Raw genomic sequence first — 23,067 nt, forward strand, 5'->3', positions numbered from 1 at the left:
CAAGAGAGGAGTGAACAAGTCCTGGGCAGGAATGTGGGACGGCTCAGTTTTGGCTTTCCCACTTGCTCTACAAGGGATGGTTCCACCTATGGCTGTACCTGGGCGAAAAAAAAAAATCTTTACTAGGGATCCTAATAAGGTGTGTTTCTTCATTTGTATCCAGATTTATAGTTTTTGAAGTATTTTCAAGTATGTTATCTTATTGGACCCCCATAGCGACCTAATAAAGAGAATGGTTTAAAAGGATAAATGGAGGTAATATATGGAAATACACTTTGCAATTATAAAGACCAATATAAATGGAACATCCCACTGCAAAGTCACATCGTAGCCCAGCCAGCAGAATCCAAATCCTACCAAGCTGGGAAGGTTCCTTGTCCCCAACCGGTGACAGAGTGTATGTGTGATGTCTGGGACTAGCCTCTTTGGAGCTGCCCTCTGGTACCAGACTGGTATTGGGGAGTGAATTTTGTCTGGTTTTGTTACTCAGACTCTTTACCATTTGGTTGTGAGCTCATCAAGGTCTCTTGCCTTCCCCTGTATCCCCAACACTTAAGTGCTCTGATGTTTAATAAATGCTTACTGGGGTTTCTGCTGGTGGAACCAGTGCCTACACAGAGGAAATGAATGTCCTTGAAGTATTATCATTACGAACCCTATGGAAAGAGCACTGAATCAGGAGGCCAGGTGTCATTTCCCAGCTCTACATTTAACTAGCTGGGGCAAAGCATTCCAGCCCCAGAGGCTTTTTTTTGTCATCTACAAAATGAGGGGTTTGAACTGGCTGATCTCTAAGTCCCTTCTATCTCTGATATTCAGTAATTCTAAAAAAGATAGATAGATCCGGAGGCACTTAATGAACATTACAGCCCCACAAACTAAGTGAGAGAAGAATAGTGACCAGCCTGCTCTGGTGGAGGGAGCTTCCTATGCCAGTGAAATCAGAGGCATAGACTCCAAATGCCAATGAAAGTGACCTCAATAAGTGAGTGGTTCCGTGACTTTCCTCCATCTGGCTGCAGCTCCCACCTATGACCCAGTTCCAAACCTTCTGTTCTTGTGTGATTCTTTTCTATGACCTCCCAGGAATCCCCTTAAAAGCATCTCCCCATGAACCAGAGGCTTTGGGACTCTGAATATTCCAGGGGGCCCAAGACAGCGATGGGTTCACCTGCTGCTACTCTTTAGTCAAACCAACTTCCTTTCCTGATCCTGCCATTTCCTGAATGCTGTTTTCCCCTCTACTTAAACCTGAGTCATCGTGAGTGATTCACTATATAGCCCCCTGATGCTCAACATGTGTCACTACTGCTCTGAATTAAAAACTTTCAATAAAACTTTCGCACCACGCACCAAATTCACAGTTGGTAGGAACCTCATTGGCCATCAAGTCCCATTCATTCACAGAAGAAGAAGAATGATCCAGGGAAAGAATGCTGGTTTGGGGGAAGACAGAAAACGTGAGTTCGGATCCTGCCTCTGATGTTTACTTAACCTGCCCTGGACCTCCGTCTCCTCGTGTATAAAAGGAAGAATAAAGGGCCTCTGACATCACTTCCAGCTGCGATCCTGGGATCCTTTTCTTCTCAGGGGCTCGGTACATAAGATAGAATGTTGTTGTTGAGTCATTTCAGACGTGTCTGACTCTCTATGACCCCAGTTGGGATTTCTGGGCAAAGATACTGGAGTGGTTTGCCACTTCCTTCTTCGGCTCATTTTTACAGATGAGGAAACAGGCAAATGGTGAAGTGGCTTGCTCAGGGTCACACAGCTAGTGAGCATCTGAGGCCAGATTTGAACTCAGGAAGATGAGTCTTCTGAGTCCTGACCCAGAGTTGTAGCCACTGTGCCATCTATGATAGAACTATGTCCTCGTAAGATAGAACAGGGAGATATAAATTAATTTCTCAAAACTCATTTTGAATGAATGTAATTAATTCCAAAGTATTGCTTTTTGTTAATCTCTAATAAACCGAATAGGACTTCCTTGGTTTATAGAAGTTAATATACTTCCCTGACTAGTTAATTTGTGACAAGAGAATGACCCGGACCCTGGGAGAATCAGATTCAACACGCCAATGATTGACTGTACCAAAAAAAATCTTAATCCCTGGGGGACTTGGCCCATGTGGGAAACCTCATCAGCACCAGCAAGGATTCATTTCAGAACTGGTCCAAGTCGCCTCTTTGTTATCTCCATCCTTTCTATCTACCGACTAAAGAGTTGCTTTTTCTTGTCATTGTAGAGAATTCAGAGGCTTCCGAGTTGGAAGGAGTCTCAGAAAGGCTGGGGACCCAACGGAAAAGGCAGAGATCGCCAGTTCAGTTCAAATCTCACCTCTGATGTTTACTACCAGGATGACATTGGGTTTAACCTTTTTGGGTCTCAGTTTCCTCATCTAGGCAATTTGGTGACACAGTGGACAAAGGGCTGGCCCTGGAAATCAGGAAAACGTGAGTTCAAATCCTGCTTTAGACACTTGCTAGCCACGTGATCCTAGGCAAGTCAGCTAGCCTCTGTCAAAATTTCCTCATCTGCAAAATGGGGGGAGAATAGCAACTAACTCTCAGGATTATTGTGGGGATGGAATGTTTGTAAAGTGCTTTGCAAACCTTAAGACCAGCCTGCAAACGCCGGCTACTTACTGTTACAATTATCTGTGAAAAATAGCTCTCCCGGGATCTATGATTCTAGGCTCCCTTCATTTTATACGAAAGGCAACTGAAGTGTCCAAAATATAAGGGATTTTTCCAAGGTCACAGGGCAGCAACGAGCAGAGGAAGGATTCAAACCCAGGTCCTCAGACTTAACTACAAGGTATGTAAGTGAGAGTGCGGAATTTTTAAATCCACAGAAAAGGAAGAGAGAGGCCAGACTAGAAAGAATATGGCAGCTGACTCTGAACTCTTCCCTCACTGGGTTTCCCCTCCAGAGCCGGGGCGGATGGGGAAAACAAATGTCCTCCTACCAAGAAGCCCCCTGAGCCTCTCTTCCCCTCAAGACCTGGAACTGCATGCATGCTGCCCCTTCTATCATCTGAGCAAGTCAGTTTGGGGAGGAGCTGCCAGGAAAGGGTCTGAATAAAAGTGACTAACCCTGGGATTCATGTTTGTGTTACTGCTAAAATATTTATACACCACTAAATGATTCACATGCTGGAAGGAGGCGAATGTTTGGGGTGCGGCCCGGCCCCCTGCTCCCAAGCAGGCCCATCCGCACCAGCCGTCGGGATCATTTATCTGAGTCTGTTTGTCACCATTGCCTTAAAGATCCGCTTGGCTTCTGAGCGCTAAATCAAGATTATCCAGGTGTCTCTTGTCTTCACCAACAATAAAAGTATATGAGCAAGGGCTTGTGAGACTCTTCACGGAGGCACAGTGTCCTCTGAACATTCTAACAGTTGCATCCTGACTGACAAGAATAACTAACATTAACTAACTTTACAGTGTATATATATACACACACACACATATACATATATATATATACATACACACATGTGCATATATATACAAAAATATATACATATTTACATATACAGTAAATGCTACGAAATACATATATAAATATGCTGTAAATATATGCTATATATATAAATACTGTAAATGAATATAAACATGCTATAAAGTATATATATACAAATATATATTTACAAATATACATATATATAATATATAATTGATCTTCACAACAATCCTGGGAGGTAGCTGCTATTATTATCATCCCTATTTTACAGACGAGGAAACTGAGGCAATTAGCGGGTAAGTGACTTGCCCAGGGTCACACAGCTAATAAGCATCTGAGCCTGATTTGGACTCAGGTCTTCCTGACTCCAGGCCCAGGGCTCTTCATTAATATTAACCTATCACTTGATCTATAGGACCTGAGTTCAAATCTCACTTCTGTTTAACTTACCACCTGTGTGACCTGGGTCAAGTCACGTCATCTCTGTTTGCTTCAGTTTTGTCATTTGTCAAAAAAGGTTGGACTCGGGATGTCCTTTTCGGCTCTAGGTTTGTGATTTTTTCCCAAGAATAATGATTTCCCAATAGCTCAATTTGTTCAATTTTGAACATGGAGGTCAGGTTCTGACGAGTGGCCACAGTCTAGCAGGTGAGATGGCTGTGTCATTGTCTGTACTTGGGCTACACATCACCTCAAAAACTGCCCTGAATGGACCTGCTGGTGAACCATGACCACGCCTGCAATGATTTTACAATGGACTCTTGTCTGTCAGAATACTGAATAACCACAACTTTCATCACGGGAAGGCTGAGGTCTGGAGAACATTCCAGTTAGCATAAAACAACAGAATATTTATTGAAGGTATTTGTCTTGTGAAGCACAGTATACACCCTGGTGCGGCTCTGTCTGGGAACCAACAACTCTAGACAGGAGGGAGCCTTCAGGTACTGGTTGCTCAATGTATAACCTTTAACTTGGCTGGGACAGACAATCTCATACCTGCCTGTTCTGGTTACCTTCATGATAAAGCTGCTGAATTGACCAGGGATGGTTTGCAGTATACAATGTCAGCCTCCTGGAAAAGTGGCTTTACAGCCCAACCAATTAACTCTCTGATCACCAAATGGGCGGCCTGATTTAGGTCGAGTCTCTACTTGGCACCCCGCCCCCCCCAACCCCCCAAAAGTGATTCTTGTTTTCTGTCAGCCCTTTTCCTGTGGCTTTAATCAATCAATTAATGAGCATTTATTTCCTATGTTACTGCATTGAACCATCATGTAAAGACCCAGGGTTTTAAGGAAGTCAAATAAACAGAAGAGGAATTTAACTGCCTACAAGTCACAGTCCCAATGGCAAGCTTATCTTGAAGCTTAGCCTTTTATCACAAGCAGTATCAAAAGCTGGTGACTCAATACAAGGTTGATCTAGTTATAATATTCTTTAACCAAGAATAATCTTTCAAGATGCCATCATGGATGCAACCAATACTCCTACATGAGAGGGAGTCTTTGAGTAATGGTTGTTCAATACATAACCTTGCAGGTTTGAATATCAAGTAGGAAAAACTAGTGTCTATATTTTATTTCTAAAATTCATACTAGGGTTGAAGTGAAAAATGAGACAGTAGGATGATCCCTTTAGGGATATCTTGGGACTTTTCCTCCAGGCTTTTGGAGACCTATCTAGAGAAGGGAAGGGGCCATTTTCAATCCCTATTTCTACCAGTATTTCCTTCCTAGAGGCACCATGGAGTCATAGATGGAAAGCTGCCCTTAGAGTCAGGAAGCCACAGGTTCAAGCCTTGCCTCTGACACATGCTGGGTGTGTGACCTTGGCCAAATCATTTAACTTCGCAGTGCCCCCAGGCAATTCTTAAAGACTAAGTTGTAGAAAAGGTGCCAACCTGTACTGGTAGAGGGCATTTCCTCGTTCGGGAGTTCCCTATATCAGTGAAAATAGAAGTCCAGTCCTTATCTCTGTCCTCTATCCAATTCCCTTCCTGATATGGTTCACCAAGTCTCAACTCATTTTCAGTGATGAGTTTTACACTAATAACCAGACCACTGTATCGGCTTAACCAAAGTTTAAAGCAAAGGGAGAAATGTAGCCCTTGAGTGTCACTATACAAGCAATTACAGAAAGAGGAGGGAAATTACTAAAATCAATAAAAATGAATGCCTACCTGATCCTTTGATGGCACCAGCAATTCTTCAATCATCATGCTGTCTCGGGCATAAGAGCTTCGGTTCAGTGTGTAAGACCTATCCGAACTGAAGGAGCGGAGGCTGTTGTATTTACAGTTAACCATTCAACAGTGCCAGGTGATGGTGATGAGATGAATAAAAAATAAATTAATGCATGCAACAGCCAAAGATGAGACTCATTGAAAGGATATCAACAAAAAAGGCTCACAAATGGAAATAAAACAAATGAATTATTTCATATCCTGAGAAAAGATTTTCAGGTTAAAATTCCCCTATGACTAGCTGTGGTCTAAAACTGGGCCAACTGATTTAAAAAAAAATTGACAGAAAGATGACATTCATGGACTTCTTCAGATGTTTCACTGTGAAAATGGAACCCAGAGGACAGTGATGGAAAGCCTGACCCCTGTAGTGAATGAAGGGACCTGAAATCTGAATCAGAGAGCACACTTAGGTCAGAAATTTCCCTTTTTCTAGTGCAACAGATGCCTTGCATTTGAGGGTTGATTCTGAGCTAACCCTCATGGCCATGCCTCCTGAGTTTTCATTTCTTTCTCTTTGTCTTTTTAGTTATGGTTGTTGGACTCCATGGTACTTCTATGCTTAGGGGCACCTGGGAATCAACATGGAGTTTGTTGACATTCAAAGGATGGACTCTGTTCTTTTATTTGCCACTCACAGAGGGGAGGAATCAACTGACAGATCACCAGGCATTTATTAAGGGCCTACTAGGCTCTGGGCTAGGTGCTGAGAATACAGAATCAAAGAAAGAAGGAGTCTTTTTTCCAGTGGACAGGGATCCGACTTCTATCCCCTAAGGAACTGGCTAGTTTTCAGGAGAAATTCCACTGGTATCTTTTCTGGGGATGACATTGCCTTCAGTTGACCTCAATTTTATACCTACTCTTCTTCTCTCTTTTAATTGCTTTCTGCCCAATCTTCATCCTAGCTTTTCTGAATCTTCTCCTCAGTAGCCTTTCTCCATCCCGAATCTCCATTTCTTCTATTTTTTATGGTGAGGGTGCCATGACCATTTTGAATCAGGGCTGATCTTATCTGGCCCTTCATAACCCGTGATATCAGGGAAGCAGGAAGAAAAAAACAGAAAAAGGGGGGAGGGAAGGGAATAAGCACGTACCATGTGCCATACACTGTGCTAGGCACTTTATACAAGTATTATCTCAAGTGATCTTCACAACTCTGTGAGGAAGATAGTATTATCTCCATTTTACAGCTGAGGAAACTTGAAGAAAACAGAGCTTAGGTGACTTGCCCAGGGTCCCATGGCTAGTGTCTCAAAATGAATCTGCACTTGGGTCTTCCTTATTCCAAACCCAGACTATCCACTGTGCCACTAGCCCCTACTCCCAAGGAAATCATGTTTCTTTCTGCTCTTCAAAACTCTGCTCAACATGACCAATGAATTCATGGCAGATGAACTAAGGGCATCCAATCATTCCAGCACACCTGCCTCACTGTCTCCTCCCTCACCCTGGTTCCTGGGACACTCAACTGCTTGCCCTAAGTCAGCCTCTAATTTGTAACAATAAAAACATCGAGACATTCGCACTTCCTATGCACAATGCAACATAATTTACACCAATTTACACCATGTTCTTGTTCTCTTTTTACATTGTAAACTTCTCAAGGACAGGGTGTTACTGAGCTTGTAACTGTTATTCTCCAAGCACTGGGGCAGTGTGGGGTGGGTGGGGTGGGAAACAGCCCAGTTAGGGACAGTGAGGCCCAATGGAAAGAGTCCTGACTCAAGAGTCAAGAGGCTCAAACCTCACCTCTGACACTGCCTATATGATCTCCAGGCTGCTTTCTTGGGACTCGGTTTCCTTGTCTGTGAGGTGATAAAGTACTAGACGGCTTCTTAAGTTCTTTTAAGCTTTAGAACTATGCTCCCACCCTAGTTTTTACCTAGGTAGGGTGAATGGAAAGGAAATGGGAAGAGCCTTCTACCCTTCCTGATGCCTGGAGGTCTATTATCCATGACCAACCCTTCCTGAGAATATAAGCTCCTTGAGGGCAGCGGCTGTTTCATCTTTGACTCTGCAACCCCAGAGCCTAGCAGAGAACCTGGAACCTAGAAATCTCTTCAAAAATTCATGTTGAACTGAATGATTGCTCTTTCTGCAAAGACTGGGAGAACCAACAAACAAAAGTGTAAGGGACTTCACATAAATAAAGTTATCAGATCCTTTGTTCTCCAAGTCAAAGGCAAGACTGACTCCTCAAAGATCCATAAGGGCACTAAGGAATAGGCCTAAGCCCTAACAGAAGAAGATCAGTACAGAAAGGGAAGGAGGTGCTTTTTCAGGCAGGTAATAACTACTATAGAGGACAATCCCTCTTTCCTAGATGATGCCAAATTATATCTGTTGATTAAACTAAGGGCTAAGAGATAAGAGGAAGGGAGTGGCCAAAGGCCAGGTCAGCTGTCCTCCTAACTTCTTGATAAGTGACAAAGGCCCAAGGGGCCATCCACAATAGCTGCCTAGCCACTGACTTCTCAACATCAGCCTACAGTTATTCTTCTTCTCAGTCTAGAACTATTTGACTCCTTTCTTTATTCGTGGGATTAGAGTAGGTGGATTAGAACTGCACAGTGGAAAGAATGAGTACTGGCTGGGGTCAATGGATCTGGGTTCAAATTCTGCTTCTAAACCGTGCTATCTGTGGGACCTGAGAGAAGTCCCTAGGCTTCGTCTAGAAAATGAGGTGGTTACATTAGGTGGTCTTTCTAGCTTGAGATTAATGAATCTATGAATTCTAGAGAATCTCTAATTAAAAAAAAAGTCAAACGTCCCCTGACTCCTCTATCATCTCCTCCTAACTTAGATAGGAGGGATAAGTACAAAAGTACACAAAGAGACTTGCAGTGTAAGCCTAAAAAAATAGTTTCATTTTGAGCATGATTTCTGAGGCGTTGATTTTTTTCACGTTCACAAATTAGAGCTTAGCTTGGATTTGCCTCTAACCCTGAACTGGTTTTACTCTGAATTATTTAAATATAGATTTGGGGTATCTGGAAGCCTAAAATTGTGTTATTATAGTAAACTGTGTGTGGCTGTCTGGATACCCTGAAAGTTATTTGTAGGGAATATTAGAGGAACACATGCCTCATGTCTCTAAAAATGTGTTACATGCCTAAAAATTAAATAAGCATCGAGCAAACAAGCAGGCCTTTAGGACAATCATTTTATCAATTTAAAGACCTCCCATGATCTCATGCACCCCACAATTTGTTAATTGAATTACAGTCCTTATGCAGGCATTTAATTCCTTCCTATATTTTCGCCCCTAATTCCTCGGCAGTTTCTGATCAGGGGCTCTAAAACCAATCAAGTTACTTGTTAATCTGCGGAAAATCATGAAACTTGCTAAAGCGGAGCATAAAATAAAATCACATCACAACACATCACAATGCTGAAAAAGAAAAAGAAAAATAAGCAGAGGGTGATGGGGAGAAATGCAATGAAGATGCCACAAGTAAGTCTTCTTACCTGATCTTAGGACTATTTTAAAGAATTTATAGGGGAGAAGAAGTAGGAGAAATATAAAGCAAAGAATCAGAAAACAAAAATAAAAAATGTATATTGAGTGACTTATACATTCTATGTTTCCATTCTCTTAAATGTTACACTCAGAATCGTTTATTTGATAATCCACAACATTGCTTTGTTTTGAAACCATGGGCATAATAGAGCTTGAGTCTCATTTTTCATTTATTTGTTTTTTGTGGGTCTGAGCATAACATATATAGACTATGCTGATGTGAAAATGAATTACATACACGTAGCAACAGATAATGGTGCTGTTGAAATCAGAAATGTGAAAGCCTTAGCACTCCCTCAAAAAGCTAAAACCAAAACCAAATCCTGATGTCTTAGGGAAATCTCTCAGGTTTGGGTGTCCTCTCCACATTGATACGCCCACAGAAACGGGACAGGGAGACAGCTGCATATTGGACAGAGTGTACCAGTTAATGCTAAACAGAATTGTAATAATGATGATGATGCCTCTATAACATTTATGTAGCACTCTAAGCTTTGCAAAGTGCTTTATATATGTTATCTCACTTGATCTTTATGCCAAGGCATTGAATGACAGGTAAGCACTGGTCTTCAAAAAAAAAAAATTCTTGACTGTAGGTGTTACTAACATGGGTGCTCACTGTTCTAACTTTTCTTTTCAAACACTTTTACTTGCTATAGCTTTCTTAGTCATTCTGTAGACTCCATTAAGACTATTTTAGGGCTTCTTGACAGAAGTATTTAGAAACTGGAAACATTATCAGATTATGAGAAGTTAGAAATACTGTTAGAGTCACTGTAATAGAGAGAGAAAGCCTATTTTAGAAGGATCAACTCCACATCTAAGGCAGCCTAGCCTAGGAACACATTGGACTGAGGACAAACACACAAGCTTTACTTTGTGGGAAGTGCCATTCATTCACTGGGAGACAATGAAACTTTACAACAGATCATTAAACTATAGGAAAATGTCCCCAGGGCTCTGGCTTGGGAGGTTTAATTATTAGCTTCAAAATAACTTGACTGTCAGCAAACACACTGTTAATCCACAACAGGGCAAAGCGATCTCCAAACAGAGCATGGAGTCTTGTTTCTCTCAAGCAGGGCAAAGTGAGTTTTAAAGTGTAGGGTTTTCCATAAGCCGAACCTTTTCAGTTAGGACACAGAGATTGCAAATTGGTAGCATTCCATTGTGTGAGAAGTCTGGGGACCCTCACATACCATCACATTCTTTGTACAAAGGTCTATTTTAAACATCCTCTGTTCCTTTTCAAACAAAATAATGCAATGGCTTTCAAGTACACACAAAGATGCTTATAAAGTAGTTTTTAAAATAAATGACACTGGCGAGTTTACTTCTTAATTTTCACCATCAAAAATAAAAATAGACTCAAAATGTCCATGCTTAACTGTAAGTGTGGGTTTCCATTATTATTCAGATTTCAGAAAGAATGGGGTAATGTAATAGTCAAAAATGGACACAAATCTACAGTGCCTTGCAAATAGCAGGCTTTTAATTCATGCTGTTGAATCTTTCTCATCAACAAATATCTTTTAAATAATGATCAGGTTTACTCCGAAATGCATTGGTTCTCTCAATTTTTCCAGCCAGTTTTTTGCCTCTATGTCTGCAGTATGGCTATGGGTGGTGGGGGCAGGGGTGGCGGGGAGAAAGACCAGCGGGAGGCTCAGCCATATAAAATTGACTGAACTAAAAATCTTGAAGAGGAATAGCATTGCATGTATACTGAAAAGGGCACCATATTGCATGGAAATGTACAGCCTTCTTTCCAAGAACATATACTGGAGAATGTGGCTGAAAACCCCTATTAATGGGTCAATCATGGTTTTCTGGGAGCAAAATGGAAAACCAAAATCCAATACCTGGCTGAGCGGGCTCCCATGCTGAAGCCTATGTATCCTTCCGCGGGCAGAGAATCATCTCCTAGCTCCTTGAGATCTTGGGGCCCAAGATACTTGTCTGTATCCCCTGTCATAGCGTCTTCGCCTGCCAGTAGAAAGAGCAAAAATCAGAAGGCTCTAGGTTCCCTCCCCGCCAAAGCCTATTATTACAAGTCTTGTTTCTACACTGGCTGCCAGCAAAGAAAAGCTCACTTAGCATTCCTTCCCTCTGCCCACCCCCAAGGCTTTTTGGAATTTCGACCTGAGAATGAAATTTGTCTAGCGAAAGTTCAAGAGAGAAAAGAAACCTAGGAGAGGTTAGTATATAATCAAAATAAAATTAAATTCATAGAGTATAAGCTGCTCATGTGTGCCAAATACCAATTAAAGACAGTGCCCCAAAGCTCCCCAGAAAGATATATTTTGGTCAAAAAATCTGATTGAGGTGTCCAGAACTCCTGGACATTACACCCTAAAGGAGAGACAGTGATGAGAGCCACTTGTTTGAATGGACGGTTTCCAGAAGAAAATTGGCTTCTTCTATGACAATTTTCCAATTTGTATATGCTAAAACATCAGGCTTTTCCCCCCCAGTGTTTTTTCAGTCCCAGTTGGGTGAGACTTCAACAATAAAATCCTTTCTTATCAGGAGCCACAATTATTAAACTAAAAAAAAAAAAACTAAGAGAAGTAAAGAGAGTGCAAAACCTTGAATGTTCCAATTGGAACTGGTCTGGAACTGCAAAAAATTAATATTCCATCCAATTAAGAGAGTATTTTAAATCCACTGAGAAATGCAAACTTGAATTGCTTTGAAACAACCTTTGAGTTAGGGGGATTAGAGTTCTGCAAAGCTAACCGCACCACAACAAAGGGTTAACAGAACAATCTCCCTTTGCCTGACTACCAGTGCATGTCATTACATCACGCAGAAGCCACATTCCCCAAGTGACAGGGCAAATTTAAAATGGTCCTTTGCCCTTTGGGGAGGTTTCCTAGCCCTGCCAAAAAGCAGCACCTCGGCCGGTATACCTTCCTTTGTAATCCACCCCCGCCCCCAGCCCCCTTGCCTCATTCTCCCTCCTTTTTAAAAGGATCAGAAAGGTTGGCTGGCCGGGAGAGGTTGCAAGAGTTTGTGTGATCTCAAAGGTAAGTGATTCATGGGCTCAGTTTGTCCGATTTCTTCATTCAGTGGCGTTCAGAATTTCCATTTGCTCAACTGGGAAACATGGGGAGCGCTAAGCTACCCAAAGAGTCTAAATATGATGTTTGCAAAGGTTATCAAAACAAAACAAAAGGAAATAAACAGATCCTACAGCTTGTTAATAGTGATTAAAGTAACTCTTTTAGGGTTAGACTGTTCGTACACACATTGTAATTGCCACATAAACACCAGACACTAAACACAACTAAAAAGAAAAACCTTACTCGGTTGCAAAGCCATATTTTCCCCCGAGCTGGGCTAGAAAACAAGAACCAGCACCAGCACCAGCAAATGCGCTCTCCGGGCGTTTCCAAGGATCCCCACGAGTCCCTTAAGCCGAGATTTCGAACTGAGCTCCGAACCACCAGAGAATGCCAGAGCCCCGCAGGCCGGGTCACTTTCCACGCCTCCACCACCGGGCTCTCCCCAGCATTGTGGGCTCTTCGCAGGCACTGGCAGGCTTACACCACCACATAGTTTCCCACACTCCGAACGTCGGCAGATCGTCCGAATTTCCAACAGAACGAAGTGGGGGGAAAAGAGAAAATGCCAAACATCCGGCAATACTTAATTGTGACTAAGATTGTTTCTCATCACGCTGTAGACATCCTTTTAAAGCTCCTTCTGATTGGATTAAAAACTTCGTTGGCCAAGCTTGGCTGCCCCCGACCTAAGCTCCAGGACAGGAGGCGTTATTTGTATGTAAATGTGCGGAGCGCGCAGCGCAGCCGGTGTAGTTTTCCTGTAATTCGATCCGGGGCTACTGAGCTGGGCCTGAAATCTACTAGACCGCCTGTCTGAAATCGACAGGACCCACTGGGCAGGGGGCTCCGAGCACAAGGCCGGGCAGCTCCAGTGTGCACAGACGCCGAGCAAAACTGGAGGGAGAGGGAGAGAGAGCGCCTGGGCCGGGGCGCTGGGACGCTAACTTTGAACTCTCTCCTCTACTGGAGCTGCAGTTATTTATGCTGTCAGGTGGGAAGGGAAAAAAAAAGAGAGAGAGAGAAACCCACAGAGGACCTGCCCTGCAGTTGTGAAACAGCGAGGCACCGGAGGGAAAGATAGCAACCCCAGGACGCCCAGGGACGGGCTTTATGACAACAAAAGCCGGAGCAGTCGCTGCTTTTTCAGAAGGCTGGAGAAATGGGCAGAAAGATGGGATGGACTAACCGGAGCGGGGAAATGAGCCTGTATTTTTGGCATTTTAGCTCATTAATGGACTCAAAGCTACTTACGAGTAACACACACACACACACACACACACACACACACACACACACACACACACACCATTAATGTAGGGAGGAGTAGGTAGGGTGGGGAGGAAAGAAGCTTTGTGAGTGTACTACAATGCTGAGACTTTGAGTCCCTTCCCTGCCTCTGGGTTCTGGGTTCCTAAGTCACTCCACCCTGTCTATATACGGTTTCCCTCAGGAAAGTAGCTGGACACGTGGGAAAAAAATTTCAATCAGTTGTCAAACCTTTTCGGTTCTGAAACTGAGTTACAGTGTGACGGGGGACAGAAGCGTTTTCAAATTCTTTTAGAAGGAGGTCCTTGGAATTGTGACTGTCTTTGAGGCAGGGAGTTACAGAAGAAATGATGCTGGATTTATGGTCAGAGGAGCTGGATTCAAATGCGGCCTCAGCTTCTTTCTACCCGAGTGACCTCCGGGGACAAGTCACTTAACTTTCCTGCGATCAGTTTACTCTTCTGTAAAATAAAAGGGGTGGATTCGATGATAACCTCCAAGGTGCCTTCCAGCTCTCTCAGATCCTATCATCCAATGAGCTTCCTTGCCCCATTAGTCTGGCTTATAGAACAGTGAATTTGCATTATTAGTAAAGTAGGCAGGGAACAAATTTGTCTCACAAACAACTTTAGATATGGTTTCTCTCTCTCTTTTTTTTCCTCCACTGGTGTCCGACTCTGCCATCCCATTTGGGGTTTTCTTAGCAAAGATACTAGAGTGATTTGCCATTACTTTCTCCAGCTCTTTTAACAGATGGGGAAACTGAGGCAAAGTGCAGTTAAGTGGCTTGCCCAGGGTCACACAGCTAGTAAGTGCCTGGGACTGGACTTGAATTCAGGTCTTCCTGACTCCATGCCTCTTGCTCTATCCACTGTACCACCTAGCTGCCCTGGTAGTTACTGATGAAGGAGGACATTTGCAGCCCAGCTACAATCAATGTTCCTTAGATCATAGGATTTAAGAGTTGTAAACAACTTTAGAGATCATGATGTAAAAATCCATGAAATTAGAGAAACTAGGATCCCCACATATATGGAACAAATTCTCAACTCTAGAATAGCTTTAGAGAGATCAGACTGAGCTTCCTCATCTATAAAATGAGATACAGTACTTGATCGGACCCATTGGATGCACTATTGACCTTTGTGAAGATCCAATCTGATACCAGTTTAGTTTAGAAGGAATTTGGGGAATGAATTGGTTCAACCCTTTTTTCACACATGAGGAAATGCAAGCTCTAAAAGGTGAGATTTGGGGCAAAGCCACAGGTACTAAGTAGGAGAGGCAAAATGTGAACCTGAGTTTTCTGACTTGAAATTCCTAACTCTTTTTATGCCACTATCCTGCCTCCTCTGCAGTTTAAGGGAAGTATTCTATAGAAAACCAGCTTTTAGCCTAAAACCAATAAACAAAGCCTTCTGACCTGCTCATCAGAGTATTTATTCATTGTGGAGATTTCTTCTCCTCCCAGAGCTCTGACTAAGGGTTATTCTTGAACCTGCATTCCAGACTGACTTAGCACGCCTTTCATAGCTCTCAAAGGCTGGGCTCAGGGTAACAAGTCACAAGCCACACCCCTCCAGTTGTCAGCTGAAGGCAAGCAGGAGCCACCACAGTTTAGAAAATGAGTAAAAATGGGCACTACCACCAGCCCAGGACAGCCTCCCAATTTGTAATTGACAAATCGATCACATTTAAAAAGAAACAGCTACGTTACTCCGTATGGTAAAATATTATCGATATGGGGAAGGCGTAGCATTTCGAAATCCACGAACAACCATATATTAAAAGCTTACTGGGTGCTGGGGATGTGGGGACAAAAATGAAACAGTCCTTATCCTCAAGATGCTTATTTTCTATGGTGGGAGATATGACCTTCCTGGCTGAAATCCCACCCTCTATAGCAAGTCTTCTCTAACCCCTTTTAATTCCAGTTGTTTTTTTTCCTTATTTGCTTATTTCCTAACTTTTGGGGCCCCTTCACACTGTTCTGTACATAGCTTGAGATAAATAAATATATATATATGTATATATATACATATATACACATACACACGTGTGTATATGCACACATGTATGTATATACATATACATACATAGATTCGCATGTTTTCTCCCTCATTAGATTGTTAGCTCCTTGAAGGCAAGGACTATCTTTTGACTTCTTTGTATTCCTAGCTCAGCACAGTGCCTGGCACATAGAAGGCACTTAATAAGTGTTTATTGATTGACTGATGTGTGTGTATATATATATATATATATATACATACATATATACATACTATATATATATATATATATGCACTCATACAAACAAAATAAATACAAAGAAATTGGAGAGGCACAGCAGCTGGGGGGCATTAGGAAAGACTTCATGTAGGTGGTGGCTTTCGAGTTGCATTTGAAGAAAAGTAGAGATGATTCTTGATCACCACAGATGGTGATACTGATTCATGGTATTTATTAAAATACATACTTCACGTATTTGAATTCATATTAGTGGATAATGTAGCATAGTGGGGAAAGCCCGGCCCCTGAAGAAAAAGATTCTGATAACGACACTTTCTAGCTATGGTATCTGGACCGAATCATTTAACCTCTGCACTTCAGTTTCCTTAAAAATGAGGTAAACCCTCAGCTAGGTGGCACAGTGAATAGAGCAAGAGGCATGGAGTCAGGATGATCTGGGTTCAAATGCTGCCTCAGGCTCATGCTATCTGTGTGACCCTGTTTGCCTCAGTTTCCTCATCTGTAAAATGAGCTGGAGAAGGAAATGGCGAACCACTCCAGCATCCTTGCCAAGAAAAGGAGAGTGAGATATGACTGAAATGGAAAGGAAGCAAAAACAACAACAATAAACAGGCTTGTACTCCACCTGTGCTGCGGGAAAGCCCCACAGACGTGTGGGTTGTTCTGGTTATTGAAATGTAGTCATTAGCTGAGACTTTAGGTCATTAGCAAAACCTCATTCACCGCCTGCTGTGTGACTGTCCCTCCAGGGTGACTGTCTACCAGTGGCCTCGGTTCTGAAGTACAGAGAAGGATCCTCAGTGACAGGCCTTCCAGAGATAATGAGTCTGCAGGGCAGTAAGTATTCCAATGTGCTAAACCTCAATCTCCACACTTGACAGGTTCATCTGAAAATCCCTCCCAAAGGAATTTTGGAAGCTGGACAGAGCTTAGGACTGGAGCGATGAGAAGATGAAGGCAGGCCAGAGGGTTCTAGAACGAGCTCTCTCCCAGGCCTCTCTGCGCTGGCTAGGACAGAATCCCTCATGGTGGCCTGCCCCCACCTGTGACCTCTGACCTTCAGAACTAACACAGGCCCTGGCCTTCAAGAACCAGCCCAGGCGCCCCCTCCTCTGTGCAGTCTGCCCTGATTCTCCGTAGCTGAAAGTCTCTTCTCCCTCCTCTCACTGTCCTAGGGTGCCACCTGGCTTTCTCCTTACCCCTCAGCATGCCCTCCACCTCATGGAACCTCCAGCTCTTTTCAGGGCTCAATCCAAGTCCTGAAATCCTTTCCTGATTCCCCTGATGGTTAGCAATCCCCTGTACCCGTCAGTTGGAGTTTAGTTTGTATAGATCACATTTTTATATATCCATAAAGCTGGGATCCACCCCCCCCAAATTACTTTGGACTTCTTTTGTAAAGATTTGTATGTATCTATGAACCTGTGAGCCATGCCTTCCCATCCCTTTGGAATTATTCTGCATATATTATATTTGTAGAGGTCTATGAAGCTGTTGTATCCCCTCAGCTGAATGTCAGCTCCTTGAGGGCAGGGACCATCTTCTTTCTCTATCTACAAATAAAGCGCACTACAGTCCTAGGGCCTGGCACTTGACACCTGCTTGCTGATTGATCACAGCTCACCTGGGGAGCCTCATTGAATGTGAGCATCTTAATGCCAGAGGCTGTGTTCTTTTTCTTTTCTTTCCTCTTGTCATCATTGTGATTAATACCATTAGGTAATCTCCAAGGTCTCTTGTGGGCAATTAGGTGATGCAGTAGGTTTGGAGTCAGGAAGACCTGAGTTCAAATCTAGCTTCAGATACTAACTGTGTGACCCAGGGCAAGACACTTGACCCTACTGACCTCAGTTTCCTCATATGTGCAATGAGCTGGAGAAGGGAATGGCAAACCACTCCAGCATTTTTGCTAGGAAAACCCCAAATGGGGTCATGAAGAGCCGGTTCACGACTGAACACCACCACCACCACCACCAAGCCCTCCCTCCTCTCCCAGTCCATTGCCACTAGGTTGGCCTCTCCTTCCTTTTCAGTCTTGGCTCTCCCTTTAGTGCACTGCTCATGCATGCCCTGCCCAAATCCAATCCTGGCTTAGCCCCACCATCCACACCATCCACCTTTTCCTCCTACTCCTGCACTGCTGAACTTGGCTGAAGGAAGTCACACAACTGTACAGACTGGTTCCACTACAAATTTGTGTTATCTTAATCTCTACTAGCTCCTCTTGGCAGCTCAGTAATCCCTTTATTCTTCCCTGACTGACTCTAGGTACAGACGGGTCTCCAACCTTCTCTTCCCAGTCCTCCCACTTTGGCTCCTTCCTAGCTCCTTCTCACCAGAGGACCCCTCCTCCTAGGCCACAGGAAATAGAGGTCCCTTGTGCTGAACTTCCCCACCCCCAATTATCCACCTCCAGATGCCTCTGTGCAGAGCTTCGGCTCTCTCCTTCACAAGTCCTTCATCCCTTCCCCTCCCCTCTCTTTCAGGAATGCTTCTCTTAGACTGTCTCTTCTCTCCTTCAGTCCTTCAGTAAGGGCTGGAATCTTCCCTGCAGGCCTCTAAGCATATTTGGGTTTCTTTCCTCCTTAAAGAACCCTCTCTTAGCCCTACCACTCCCTCAAATAATTACCTTAGAGATCTCCTTTTCATAATCAAATTCTCTGAAAGGACACCCACCTCCGCACTTGGCCTTCTCTAGTCTTCAGCCAGTTCCAGGTGCATTCCTCAGCCCTGGCTTTGTACAAGAATGCACTCCTGAAGACACTTCTTTCTTGGTTGGTATGATACTGCCTTCTCCTGGGCCCTAGTTCTACTCTCATGTGCTTGACCACTCCCTGGGCTCTTAGAGCAACTAGATTTCTGGAGTTGGAGTGTGGAATACCTGGGTTCAAATCCTACTACAGATACTAGCTATGTCACATTTTGAAATAGAACTTAGACTCTTTTTATATCTATCCCTGCTCTAAACTATTCCATTTCTTTGGAGGCTCCACCATCCTTTTTAGATTCAAAATGGTGTCATCCTTGACACTCTCTCTCTCTCTCTCTCTCTCTCTCTCTCTCTCTCTCTCTCTCTCCCCCCCCATAGCCATTCAAATGCCAAGTTTCATAAATATTGCCTACTCAGCATCTCTTGCATCTCTCCCATTCTCTTTGCTTCAAACAGCCACCACCCTGACCTAGGGCCTCATCACTTTTCACCCAGGATATTGCTATAATCTTTTAATTGGTGTCCAGTCCTTTCCCACTTCAATCTTTCTTCCTATGCACCTTTCAGCATCTTCTTCCTCTAGCAAAGGTGTGACCATAACACTCTCTTGCCAAAGAATCGTCAATGGATCCCTACTACCTCTAGGATAAAATACAAATTTCTCAGCTTAAAGGCCTTCATGGTCTGGCTTCTGCCTCCCTTTTCCTGACTTTTTTACATCACTCACTTTCACACATTTTACTTTCGGGCCAAACCAGCCCAGTTGCAGGTTCTTCACCCTCGCCTAGAGTTCACTCCCTCCTGCTTCTGCCTTTTAGAACACTTTCTTCCTTCAAGATTTGCAGCCCCAGCAAGTTACTGAGCTGCTCTGGGCTCAGTTTCATCATCTCCCAAATGGGAGGGTTGAACAAGGTGATGTCTGGGGCCCCTTCTAGCTCTCATCCTGTGGTTCTCTAATCCAGCAGAGTATTCAATGTCCTCCCTGTGTTATGGTTCTCTTTCCTCCACAAATTTTCTTGTATTCTCTTTTCTACCTACAGGGTCTATCTCTCAATAGAATGTTGCCTCTTTGAAAAGAGGCATTTTTAAGGCCTTGCACATAGTAGGCATTTAAGAAGTATCATCCAATTTGGAAATGCTATGATTCTATGAAATAGTTTTCCACAATCTTAAAGTTCACTAAAACATTACTGGCTCCACAAAATTTGCTCTGATTATGTATACACTTTAACAAGTCTTTCCCATTTTTTAAACATCATTCCTGCTTCCATATATTACCAACAGTACCCAAACAGAATAAAACAATTAGACACACAGGCACTTCCACAGCCAAACCCTCACAAGTCATGCTACAAACATGCTCACCCATGAAAACCCACCAACAAAATCCATTAAAATAAAAAACCATGGTCAGAGCATCTTTACTTAGTTTCAGGCCTGTGGTCCTGTACTCTTTAAAAAGATTCACCTTGATTTCTTGGAGGGGGTTACATGCCAAGGCTAATTTTGCTTGTTATCATTCATCATTTCAGTCATGTCCAACACTTTGTGACCCCATTTGGGGTTTCCTTGGCAGAGATCCTGGAGTGGTTTGCCATTTCCTTCTCCAGGTCATTTTACAGATGAGGAAACTGAGGCAAACAGGGGGGAGTGACTTGCCCAGGGTCATACAGCTAGTCTCTGAGGCTTAATTTGAACTGAGGTCTTCCTGACTCCAGGCCCGGTGCTCTATCTACTGTGCCACCTAGTCACCCCTAATTTTGTTTGTACTAAATTGGAATATTGCATGGCTGTCTATGATATCCATAGCCATTCCACTCATATCCGCCTAGTAACCCACGTGGGAGAAACCAAATCAATCAAGATTATAAATTACTCAGATTAGGACATGTGGCCTATTGAGTTAAATCATCAGAATATATGTGTAATATATGTGTAAAATTCCATAATGTAGGCAAACATATAAATATATAGTGTACGCATTTCTTGGATAGGCACTACAGTTAGACAAAATACTGGTCCAAGTTTAACAGAAGGAGGAGTTTGGTCTGCTTGTATCTGGGAAGCTATGCCAGTCTTTTAATAATCCCAAATAAGTCCTTAAACGAAAACAAAAAAAATCAAACAAAACAAAGCAAAACAATTCATTTTTAACCCAGTGTTCTCATGATGCAGTATGTATGGCTGCCAATCAAGAGACATTATGATCAGAAGTACAGGTGAGCTCAAAGGCAATGAAGATATGACTGGTGGGTGGGTCTAAGGTGTATACAGCATAACACCAACCAAACTGGCACAGAAGTGATTTAAAAGGTTGACCATCAAAGAAATGTGGGCCTGGCAAGTCTGTGGGTTAGATAGAACAAGGGAAAGATACTAGATGGGCGGTCTAAGTGTTGCACTAGGAGCCTTCAACATTGAAGGGTCTAATGGAGAGCCTCCAGTGTATTGGGCAGATCCTCCATGGAGAAATTATGCAAAGATGGCTAGCAATCCTATAGGATGAGAAGACAAGGATTGACTGATATCTGTATGAGTGAAGGAGTCAATACACTTTGGGGCTTAAGTTGGAAGGAACCTGAGAGGTCATTTAGTTCAAGCTCCTCAGTTTACAAAGCCCAGAAAGGTCTAATCATTGGCATCACAATGGGAAGTAAGCAGCAGATCTAAAATTAGAACCCTGGTTCTCTGATTCCAAATGCTGAGCTGCTTCCACAATATCTAGAAGTTGCCTGAGAACATGTCTCTTTGGTGGAAGTATGTACCAAACTCTGCTTGTCTACTTCTCGTGCTTGCCCAAAGATTCTTCTTCTACTGAAGAAATAAATGAAATGGCTTGTTTCATTTAAAAGTATATTTCACACTCTAATTCTTCCTTCTTTTTTTTTTTTTAAAGTTTGGAAGGGACCTGGGATGGGTACCAGGCAACTGTCTAAAGACCTTCTTCCTGATCTGATTTCCTTTTTACTTTGTGTATCCCATGACATCAGGGCATCCTAGTTTTTTTATGGTCAGACAGAAATCTATGTGGGTGAACTGAATGACTTAATGATCTAATTAATCACATCCAGTTTTAATTACAATTACTAATAGGCCTGAGCGTGTGAGCATGATGTTTGGGGGTAGTCTGAAATACAACACAAATGGTGGGCAGAGGCCAGGTAGAGAGCTCAATGTGAAATCAGAGGACTAGGGCTCCAGTCCTGGTTCTGTAATGACTACCTGTGTGACCAACCTTGGGTAAGTTATTTACCCTTCTGTTCCTTGGTATAATGAAGGAATCGGGGGTGAAAACAACCTCTAAGTTCCTTTCTAGTTCTGAATCTATGATGCTGTCATAGCTAGTTATCTGTTTATTTGAGATTAGAGAGGAAAGCCAGAATTACTATCTCTGTACTCAAGTAACTTGGGGACAGTCTTCATCCTGTTATAATGGACAGGATCACAGGTTTAGACCTGGAAGGAATCCTGAAGGTGCATTCTGGTGCAATAAGCTCACCTCCCCAGTTTTGCCGTGGATGAAACCAAGTCTCAGAGAGATGGAGCGACTTGCCTAGATTATGGTCCCTAGTAGATGGTCAAGAGAGTAGAGGCAGATTTTGAATTCATGTCCTTTGACTCCAAATTCAGGGTGATCTTTTCACTGAACTATCTTGCTAACTAAGCAGAAGAAAAAAACCAAACCAATAATTTTTGTCCTTAGCTTCAATTGTCAAGTGCCTATGGCATGTATGGCACCGTACTGGGCCACAAGATACAAAGGCAAGGACTTTTTATTCTAGCAGAGCGTTACAATGTGTATCTAAGGGAGTAAACACATAGCATATACAAATTATTAACATTCCCAAAAGAGGAAGAGATCTAGAATGACCTCGTGTAGGAGGTGGCATGAAGAAAACAAGGCATTCTAACCAAGGGGAATTGAGGAGAGAAGGCATCTGTACATGGGAGGATCACTTGTACAAGGCACGCAGGAGGTCACCTCTGGAGAAAAGCTAGCAGGCCAGAAGGACAGTAATTTCAAATAAGACTGCAATTGTGGAGGGGTTTCAATTCTTTGTCTCCTACCTCAAGGCGAAAGGACCAAGAACTAAAAGTCAAAATATTCCTGAGCTTCTTCTAGCTCGGTGGTTCCCAACCATTTTGTTTGAGGACTTAGTATTTGATTGAGAAAATATATGATGAAAAAAAGGTTACCATGAATTCAGCAGTGCTTTTAAATGAATATGTATTTTATTGATCACAACAGCATCTACATACATTTGAAAAATCGTCATACATAGATGTGTGAGACACGTTATTCTTGCTTATTGATTATATTGAGTCATAGTGTATATTTTGATGGAGCAAAAGAGGGATCCCGATGACAATTCTTGGTGGACACATGGCTTTCTGGATGATATACAGTAATTTTCTGCCCCACCCAGGCCCTTCTGACCACTGGTGTGAGTTACCATTAATAGCCTACATTCTGGAAAGGTAGATGGAAGAGATGATACAAAGCAAAGGCAACACATGTATAATTCAGGTAGTAGGTTT

At 42.8% G+C, this 23,067-nt stretch overlaps 1 protein-coding gene across 2 annotated transcripts in view; it reads right to left on the bottom strand.

The window, feature by feature from the left end:
- Positions 1-23,067, bottom strand: part of ANK3 (ankyrin 3) — a 275,643-nt gene that overhangs the window by 89,607 nt on the left and 162,969 nt on the right. Inside the window, exons 25-27 of one of the 2 annotated variants that reach the window (XM_036769578.1) lie at positions 11,097-11,220; positions 9,183-9,194; positions 5,649-5,751 (exon numbers count right to left, since the gene is read on the bottom strand). In XM_036769578.1, the coding sequence (XP_036625473.1) occupies positions 5,649-5,751; positions 9,183-9,194; positions 11,097-11,220 (239 nt within the window). The remainder of the gene's footprint in view (positions 1-5,648; positions 5,752-9,182; positions 9,195-11,096; positions 11,221-23,067) is intronic. The other variant, XM_036769579.1, reaches the window with a different exon arrangement.

Source organism: Trichosurus vulpecula, chromosome 8 (genome assembly GCF_011100635.1).
Source record: "Trichosurus vulpecula isolate mTriVul1 chromosome 8, mTriVul1.pri, whole genome shotgun sequence".
Lineage (NCBI taxonomy): Eukaryota > Metazoa > Chordata > Mammalia > Diprotodontia > Phalangeridae > Trichosurus > Trichosurus vulpecula.